The sequence below is a fragment of the Sipha flava genome, unplaced genomic scaffold, assembly GCF_003268045.1.
Source record: "Sipha flava isolate LNK unplaced genomic scaffold, YSA_version1 46497_pilon_pilon, whole genome shotgun sequence".
NCBI lineage: Eukaryota > Metazoa > Arthropoda > Insecta > Hemiptera > Aphididae > Sipha > Sipha flava.
Window position 1 is genome coordinate 4,072 of NW_020273239.1, and position 9,950 is coordinate 14,021.

Consider the following 9,950-nt stretch of genomic DNA (forward strand, 5'->3'; position numbering starts at 1 on the left):
ACATGGAAACCTCACATTTTGAAAACCAAAAAAATCAGCCTACAAAAACCTAAGAGTAATTAAAACACTTAGTCATCTAGAATGGGGTGCCGAGTATTCCATTTTATTAAATTTATATAGAACACTAGTTAGATCAAAACTAGACTACGGCTCAATCTGCTATGGAAATTCTAATTGTAATTTATCCAAAATTTCTGACCCAGTCCATAACACCGGTATAAGATGTGCAATTGGAGCCTTCAGAAGTAGCCTTATCTCCAGCCTATTAGCCATCACTGGGGAGCCTCCACTTCAATATCGCAGACTAAGACTATCACTCAAATATATAACCAGAATTTTGTCCACTCCTGATAATTCAACTATTCATTATCTAAATATAAACCAATCTCCATCTGTATATGATTTAAACACATATCTCAGAAAACCATTAAGCACAAGATTTCGTAAAGAAATGTCCGACAACAATATCTCCCCAGACACAATCCTTCAATATGAGACCTGTCTTACTCCCCCATGTAGTTTAAATCAATACGAAATTGATACCAGTCTTAGTACCCATGTAAAAAAAGAAACACCCGAAATAGTCTATCGGAACTTATTTAATGAACTAATTCATACGGATACGGATAAACATAATAATACACAAATCTATACAGATGCATCCAAAACTTCAACAGGCATAGGTCTGGCAGTTATACATAAAAGTTCTACTCAAGTATTCCAATTAAATATTCATAGCAGTATTTATACGGCTGAATACATAGCACTCTTAAAAGGTGTTCAAACAGCTGTTAATACAAATTATGAAAGAATCGACATTTGTTCCGACTCACTCAGTGTCCTGTCAAATATAAAATATAATACTCAAATCAATCCCTTAGTCACAAAGATAAAAAATATAATTCATTTATCCAATAAATACATACGTTTCATATGGACTCCGGGTCACTGCAGGAAACGAAGAAGCTGACAAAGCAACCCGAAATGCTATAAGTAACCCCAACTCCTTAACACTTTCTCTTATGTCTCCAGTTGATATAATCAGAAACGTCGACAAATACTGCATGCAATTATGGGACTCAGATTGGCGTCAAGTTACCGATAACAAATTAAGAGAAATCAAACACTCAGTCGAACCTTGGCCAACACTCAATCTTCCAAATCGAAAAGAAAATGTTATCATTAACCGACTTAGAATTGGCCACACGAGAGTAACTCATGGATACTTAATGGAAAAGACCGAACCTCCTATATGCCGCTCTTGCAATTCTCCCATGACAGTCAAACATATCATTATCCACTGCCAAATCTTCACGGAAGCCAGAAAAGAATGCAAAATGCCTGATAATCTTTATGAAACTATAGGACCTTACGCAGACATACCAAAAATAATCTCTTTTGTTAAAAAAATTGAAATCTACAACTTAATTTAACTAATTTATTATTAGACTTTACAGTCTAGTAGTCTACACTGCGCAGCTAGTACAGTTGTAGTACCTTCTACCTATTGATTTTTTGTTTTAACTTTTTTAAATTCATTCAATGAATGAATCCAATGGACGAGGCCGAGGACGAAGAAGTGCCATTTATCGGTACGTAATACATTTTATGTAATTTTATACTCTATTATTTTTTACATTTGAATTTTTAGTAACAAATTACAATATTTATTCATTATTCAATATTATTGTCTATTGAACAAAACTGCACATAGCTATTGCCTAAACAACTGGTATTAGTGTTACTTAATTTGTATTAGTGTTTGGCTAAGTTTTGCTATTGATTTATTATAATTGCAGAACTACCCAGTGGCCAGTACCAGTACTGACTACTGAGTGCTTAAACTGTTTAAAGACTTAAATTATATTATTAATAATTTTTAATCAGTAATTGTTAGTTGATACTTTAATACTAGTATAATTCCCATTTTGTATTTACACTTCTACTGAGGCTATACTCGATACCCGGTTTGATAATTAATTTTTAATTTTTAAATTGTATGTTACAATCGTAACAAATTGATTTATAATTAATTTAAAATTAATAAAAATAATAAATAATTATAAATAATAAAAAATAATGAATAATTACAAATAATTTTTAAAATCCAGGAGTTATACAATTAAAGTTTAGTAAAATAATTGCACATTTACTTGTATCTAAATATGACTCAGAATTTTTTATTTTGCTAATTTAATTTTATGAGAAGTAGTTGAAAATGTTTTTGAAGTTCTAAAAATTGTACATATTAATAATTTTTCTAAGATAAAAACGTAATGATCCGCGCAGTTATTATTTTTTTCATCCAGTTTGATATTAATTCATCTTTTTTTAAAACTGTCAATAAAGTAGATCTTAAATTTTTCTTGTGTTGAAATTTCTGAAATGTTGTTTCAAATATTGACAAAGTACGATCTATTACGTGATTTAATTGATCCGACGGTGCCATAAGTCCTGTATGTTTTTTCGATATCGGAATAATTTTTAAGAATTAACAGTATTTGATTCTTGTCACTCAAACTTTTTTTCTACTATTAGATTTATCTTACATTCGATGCAATTAATTTTTTTAATTCATTAATAAGCTAGGTATCCCGAAAAATATGTTACAGAATCCTCTAACGTAATAAATGAACGTAATTCATTAATTTTTTTCGTGTTATATTTTTCCGATATGATTTTTGTGGGTGAAGAAAACGAAGACGAGGATGCTGTGTCCAAACACGATTCTGACCCTTCATAGTTTTGTCAGGTGTAATAACATCTTGCACTAAGGCAGGATTGTCTATGTTTTGACTACTTTCACAGTTGCTACTTTTTTGAAGTAATTAAGGAAAACACGCATGTATATCTAAATGAAATTTTGATTGTTCTCGCCGTAGGATTTTTATTTATTTTTTAATTTAAAGCTACCAATATAAAATTATTACAGCTCAACAGTTACAATTAAATATATATTAACAAATAAAAATACAAGGTAAATAAACAATAAAAATACATACTGAAAAGACAAAAAAAAAAAGGAAACAATCAGTGATTAAAAAATTAAAAAGTTATAACTAGTACGATTAAAACTGAAACCTACGAAAACAAAAATAAACAATTGAATAAACGGTTAAGTATATTTAACCTAATAAAATTAAAATACGAATCCAGCAGTTTCGAAAAATTTCAATATAATAATAATACAAGCTCTTGAAAAGGAATTAAGAATAATTGTTGGTTATAATGACATAATATTGTTATTATGTAAAAAACGAAGTAAATTAGATCGGGAACTAGAGAGCGATGAGTAATCGATGAAAATGTGAGAAAAGTCGCAAATTGTTTCTTTTACATGACGAGTGCACAAAGGATTTTTATTATATCCGCCTTTTTGTCGGAAAATTGAAAAAAGTTTTTCTAGTGTACTTATCCTGATTTAATCTATTTTTAAATAGGAACTGTATATTATTATTGTTTTTTCGATTCATCGTCAAAAAAATTCGTTTATAGTTTGAGTGAATCCGCTAAAGCAGGGTGGGCGAGTTATTTTGCCTTTAATATTAATTTTGTAAAGATCATTGAAATCATTTTTTGAATTTTCTAGAAATGGTTTAACTACACCTGAATTGGTTAATGAACAATTATATGGATTGTCAATGAATAAATTTCTTCTGTTTAGACAATCAAATAGATTATTCATAAAATCTATAAAATCTGCTGTATCGGCTGCAGTTTTATTTTTTTAATTCGGTTGTAGATATATATGTTCGTAAAGCAGATGCCATTGAGTGGCTAAAAATTTGAGTAGCCAATTTAACGCTCATTTTTTGGAATGAGTTTGGATGTATATGAGCCTCTGTTATTTTAAGTAGAGCATTACTTTTTTTTTTTTTTTTTGTCAATGTTATCTTGCTATGAGATCGTTAAAAGATATTATTTTTTCATTTTTTTTTCAAAAATGTTCATAAAACTTGCATAAATAATATTTACGTAAAATATACCTGAATTAATTTTCCACATTTCTAATCTACTATCTTTTGGAAAGCGGTAAAATTTTAAATTTGGAAATTTACTGGAGGATTTACCGCAATTAAAATATTGGCACATACTACCAGGCATTATAAAAACTTAAAATTTAAATTTAATTTAATTATAAGAAATGTAACAAGTCACAGGTGAACAGTGGCGTAGTTAGTGGTTAGTGGTTAGTGGCGTGATTTTCAAACCCTAAGCAAATTATACAATAACCTACCAACTACCCTCTCCAGCGCTGGCGGGAGGTTTTGCGGGGCCCGGGGCAGATTTTTTTCGTGGGCCAAGAATTTTTTTTTTCTTAATGCAAAAAAAATTTTCTGGCACGCCCTAATACTTAGGTACTCTTAGGTACTTAAGAAATTTTTTTCAGTTTTACATAACTTACCTAAAAATATTTTTTTTATATACACAATTAAACAAGTATTTTAGTATTAAACGTACACTCTTTAATATGTATTTATTTCTTAAATCATTAAACTAGTCATATTATTGGATACATTTTTCATATTAAAATAAAATATGTTCAAATTAAATGTTTAAGTACTAAGTACAATAAATACAAGTTTTACACAAAATTAAAAAAAAATTTAAGATTTTTACATCATTATATCAAAATTGTTTTTTTTCTAGCCTTGGCTGCCGCAAAAATTTCGATCAACTCATTAAAATCTAATGAGTCAGTAACTTCTTATTCAATTGATAGAGTAGCTAAGCTTGTTAGTTTACACTGCGATAAAGTACTCCTTAAGTAGTTTTTAATTATTTTCAATTTGGAAAAACTCCTTTCCGCACTAGCAGATGTTACTGGAATTGAGAGTATTCGGAATGCAATCGAAATATTTGAAAAACAACCACAACATTTTTTTAGTACTGAAGGAGCCTGAAAATCTGTGGTTTCTTCAGAAATTATAGTACAAAAAATAAGCAATTCTTCATAAAATTCATAACCATCTATATCTTTTAATTCACCATCAATTAGATGGTTTTGTAGATCATGGCAACAATTTCTTAACTCTTCTTTTTCCATTAATTTTATTTTGCTAATCCGATTTAAAAATTCAAAGTTATTATTAAAAAATTAAAGCTGTGAAAGCTCATGAAGACATGAGATATTATTTTTTTTCCCACTTTTATCCTTACGCAACACTATTGTCATTTCAGATCCATGGTAATTTGAAGCGAAATGGACGGTTTTTGTATCTTTCCACTTATAGACGCCAATACCTAAATCTGATATGCGGTAGTCATATGTTCCTCGAACAGATTTTGTATCATCAGCTAATGTTGGTAATCCTTTTCGATTTGGTCGAATAGTGCCACAAGCTAAACTACCTTCGATTTTTAGTTTTTCCAAGAGAGGAATAGACGTGAAATAATTGTCAAAAAAAAAGCACCTATTTTTATTCCACTCGTTTTTGGACAGTTGGAGCACGACTCTTTCTCCGAGACCAAAATTTTTTGAACTCTTTAGACACTTGTTCTTTTTTACCTTGATATATTTGGAAATTTTTAATATAGCCTTTTTGGTCGGCCAAACACCAAATTTTGTAACCACGTTTTATTGGTTTCATGGGGTTATATTGCTTCATCGTACTTCTTCCTTTAAAAATTATCATGGACTCGTCTATTGATAGTTCCCTTGTACCAAAATATGACTTTGAAAACTTTTCGGTACAGCAATCAATCAATGGTTTAAGTTTAAAAAGTTTATCTTTATTATTAGGATGAATCAACATGTTGTCCTGTATATGGAGATTAGATTATATAATGTCGAACCTATTACGTGACATTGTACTAGATATTAATTGGATACCGAGATCTGAAGCATTTGACCAGTAGTTCTTCCAACTAGGTAATTTATGGTACCCCATAAAAAAATTAATTCCTATAAAATTTAACATTTCGTGCCGTTTAATGTTCAGTAGGGTGGTCCTTATTTTTAAATATTTAAATTTTTGTGACCGATCCCCCTAATTAGGTGCCAATGGGTATAAAAATGACGCATACAAAATTTGAGCATAATCGGATAAGTTTAACCCGTGCCCCAAAGCTCTCAAAAGTTGTACGTTGTTAATATTTTTAAAAATTGAGTAATTCATAAAATTAACGAAAAATTAAATAATAAATACATATTTTGTAAGGACAAACAAATTTTAATTTTATAAACAATTTATAATAATTAATACATTTTTAATAAATGGCTACCAATATTTTATTTTTCTTGCATATATTATAATTTTTCCATAAGAGTGCTTTTGTTTGAATTTGAATACTGTTGCCTGTATTCCGCGACAACTTGAAGAATATACTGCTTCTGTTCTTCATTTTTTGGACCAATTTTGTTAAAATCTTCAATCAATTTAACAGCTCGTTCAGCAGTATCATTTACAATTTTTAATTTGCTGATAATTTCTTTACCCCGTTTGTATTCTAAATTGTTCTCCCAAGTTGATGGCGATGTTTCAATAAAGTTATAATTTATATTGAACCTTTTAAAAAAATTTAAAGTTTTATCTGAAATAAATGATTCAATCGTATTATTTATAAAACTTGTTATTTCATTTAATTTTACATATAATCGTTTTTCTACATTAATTGAGTCTCCATCTACATTATTATCTTTTTTTAAAGCTTGAACCATTTTAATTTTTGTATCGTCAGAAATTTCATCATCGAAAAATGCAAATCCAACTGACTCTGGAGACAAATACCATAGATGATTGATAAATTTTTTTAGTGTAACTTCAGATAAATTTTCATCTATTGTTTTATAATCATAAAGATCACGCAAAAATTGTAAGTCTTGGCGTGGTGCAACACAAGCATTTGGTGCATTAAACCACGCTTTAACATAGCAAAGAACAATAAAAATACAAATATCACGAACTGAATTGTATTCTCTTTTGTTTAATTTATATTCTTGACGGAGTATAAATATTTTTAAACAATAAATTGCCTTCGACATCCAGCGAGCATGATGAATTGCTCCTGGAACTCGAAAAAAGATATGACGAGCAGGAGTACCATTTAAAAAGATAACAGTTAGTTCAAGAAATTCTCGGTAATCTTCCCTACATTGAATTTTAGTTAATTCAGACATGCAAAATTTTAAAATACATTCAGTCGAATTATTTAAATGTTGACTAACTTTAGTGTCTTGAAGTCCAGGTTTGAAGTTGTTGAGATTAAGTTTTTGCCACGCTAGTTGAAACCGTTGAAATAAAGGAACATTTGGTCCAAATGTTGAACCGAATTTATGATCAAAAACACTTCTCAAAATTATCTCATAAATGTGATGACGACAGGATAAATATAATTAACTTCTTTCCAACCATTGTTCAAGTAATATACATGTACCGCCGATTCGGCCTAAAGTATAAACATTTAAATGCTTGAATTATTACAAATAAATATAAAAATTATATAAAAATAAATATTTTATTATAAAATTGTATGTTTTTATACTAACTAATCCGTGTTTGTCGCAGTCGTATCAAAACATATTGCTTTTACGTGATCCATTAATCCCCACTCAGATAAGTGTTGGTAAATAGCTTCTGCTTGAGCTTTTGAAGTGCCTTGTAATAATTTAGGTACACCTAATAGTTGTTCACTGTCATTATTAGTTATAACAATTGGCAATCTATCAACAGTTTGTTTTCCAGTTAAATCAAGGAGCAATTTACCATCCCAGTGTAAGACTATTGCATTTAATTCAGATGTTGAAAACTTTTTACGAATATTGTTTGCTAAAACCATACGCGATTGCTCGCGATATCGTTTTATGGAAGATCTGTTCACAACTAAATCACTAACTTCAACTTTAAGTGCTTCTGCTACTGCAATTATTATGTGAACTGCATCTCTGTCACTAATTTTACAACGGTCAAGGGCTGAAGATAATTTTGCTGTCATGATTTCTAATCTACCTCGTGTTTTATTAGTGACGGTGAGTTGAGTTTGTGAAGTATCTATTATATTAGATTTATATTCTGTAGAAGACACTGGTAAACAGTCAATTTCACTAGTACTTGCAACTTCGTCGGAAAAATCGTCATCACTGAAATCAATAGATTCTACAAAATAAAGTAAAAAAAAAAAAAATGATTTAATAATTTATTAAAAATAAAGGTATGATTAAAGAAAATAACGAACTTACGTTTATTAAAAGTAGCAGCACATTGTTCATAATGACGTTTTTTTCTAGCATTTAGTTTCTCTTGTCTTTCTTCTTTATCTTTAACTTTTCTCATAAATGCATAATCTACACCAGATAAATAACCAGGCCTTCCTTTTTGGCGTTGTAATGTCAAAAAAATTTTATCATCCTCCAAACTTATCATCTGCATAGAATTGGCATGAGCTATATCAAATAAATCTTCTAATTGATCTTTAAACTGTTTTTCCTTATTTATTTGGTTTTCATTTTTTCTTGTTGCATGTTTCTGTAAATTTCTCCATTCATTATACATTTTTTCTAATTTTTCAATACAACGTTGAAAATCTCTAGTTGGTATTTGCGCTTTTTCCCAAAATATCATTGTTTCTTTTAAAACTAAAGAGGAACTCTGTCTCAAATTAAGCTTCACTTATCTAAGATTATAAAATAAAACCTTTAACACTTGCATATTGGATGGTAACTTACTGCCTATAATTTGATTTGCATCGTCTCCGATTAAATATATTTTCGTCTGATCACGAAGTTCGTATAGTAGTGACATTATAATATCTATTTTATAAATGAACTATGCAGTAACAACACCAGTGACTTTGCAATAACTAATGATAAATACGAATATTCATGGTCGTCACAATTATGATTCAAATAATCACATTAGATATCAAAAGGCATTAAGATAAAAACAGACTATGTACGATTATAATATGAACTGTATCGGTGAGGTATTTTTATATTTACAGTCATGTCTACGGTTTATTATGTTAGTAACTTTAAGGGCTTTGGGGCACGGGTTAAAATTATCCGATTATATTCAAATTTTGTATTCTTCAATTTTATACATATTGGAACCTTTTTGGAGGCATCGATTATAATCGACTAAAATGAGATAATTGCAGATGCATCTTCTGATCTTCAACTAAAACGACATTAGATAATGAAAATGAATATTTCAAATTGTATAGATTGTTAATGCCTTTTAAAAGTTAAATTAAATAAAAATAATTTTCAGTTTGGCGCCCCTTCCGTGCTGGCACCCTGGACAGTCGCCCAGGTCGCCCATAGCTTTCGCCGGCCCTGCTTAATTGTGTTCGATAGCGCAGTGTACACTGTTGACTGCGTTATTATTTCTACATTGTACGATTACGACAACAGTATATTGACTGTTACAGTATATTGAATTTAATTATTAATTATTACAACCATTTATTTAAGAATTGGAAGAAATAATAGAAAATTGGTTAAATGACAGTGATGCGGAAGTAAATATTTACAAATAATTTTATTTTGGTAATTTTTAACTAACAGATTTATTTTATTTATAAATAAGAATTTGATGATTCGGACAAAGATCGTAATTGGACTGATGGTGAAAATGACAATGATATCAGTGAAGAGATTGAAGTTGAACATTTTGATAACGAAAGAACTGAATTTGAAAATAATATTCAAAATGAAGCTACAACACTAACTTGGGGACCACTTATAAGTAATTTTAATAATATACAATATAATCCTCATAATTTGGAAGTTGGTATAAATCCAGACATTATGGAAATAATGACGGATTGTTTACCCATTGATTTTTACGGTTTATTTTTTGATCAAGAAATTTTAGACTTTTTAATAATAGAAACAAACCGATATGCCTCGCAATCTCTTCGTAATTGTAGATTGAATGCAAATTCTCGATTAAAAAAATGGATCCCGATTGATCGTACCGAAATAAGGATTTTTCTGGGCCTTGTCATGT

The 9,950-nt window shown here is 29.4% G+C and overlaps 1 protein-coding gene across 1 annotated transcript; it reads right to left on the reverse strand.

Moving 5' to 3' along the window:
- Window positions 1-7,487: 7,487 nt before the first annotated feature.
- LOC112689687 lies at window positions 7,488-8,289 on the reverse strand. The gene is made up of 2 exons (XM_025563522.1): window positions 8,180-8,289; window positions 7,488-8,096 (listed from the first exon to the last, which is right to left on the reverse strand). The coding sequence occupies exons 1-2, from the start codon at window positions 8,271-8,273 to the stop codon at window positions 7,489-7,491; spliced, it is 702 nt and encodes a 233-aa protein (XP_025419307.1). The 5' UTR covers window positions 8,274-8,289; the 3' UTR covers window position 7,488.
- Window positions 8,290-9,950: the final 1,661 nt, after the last annotated feature.

Excerpts from the sequence above, each read along its gene's own strand:
- LOC112689687 (XM_025563522.1), bottom strand. The coding sequence starts at position 8,273 with ATGAGAAAAGTTAAAGATAAAGAAGAAAGACAAGAGAAACTAAATGCT. Across the intron at positions 8,097-8,179 it reads TGCTGCTACTTTTAATAAAC|AATCTATTGATTTCAGTGAT; the intron begins GTAAGTTCGTTA and ends TTTATTTTGTAG.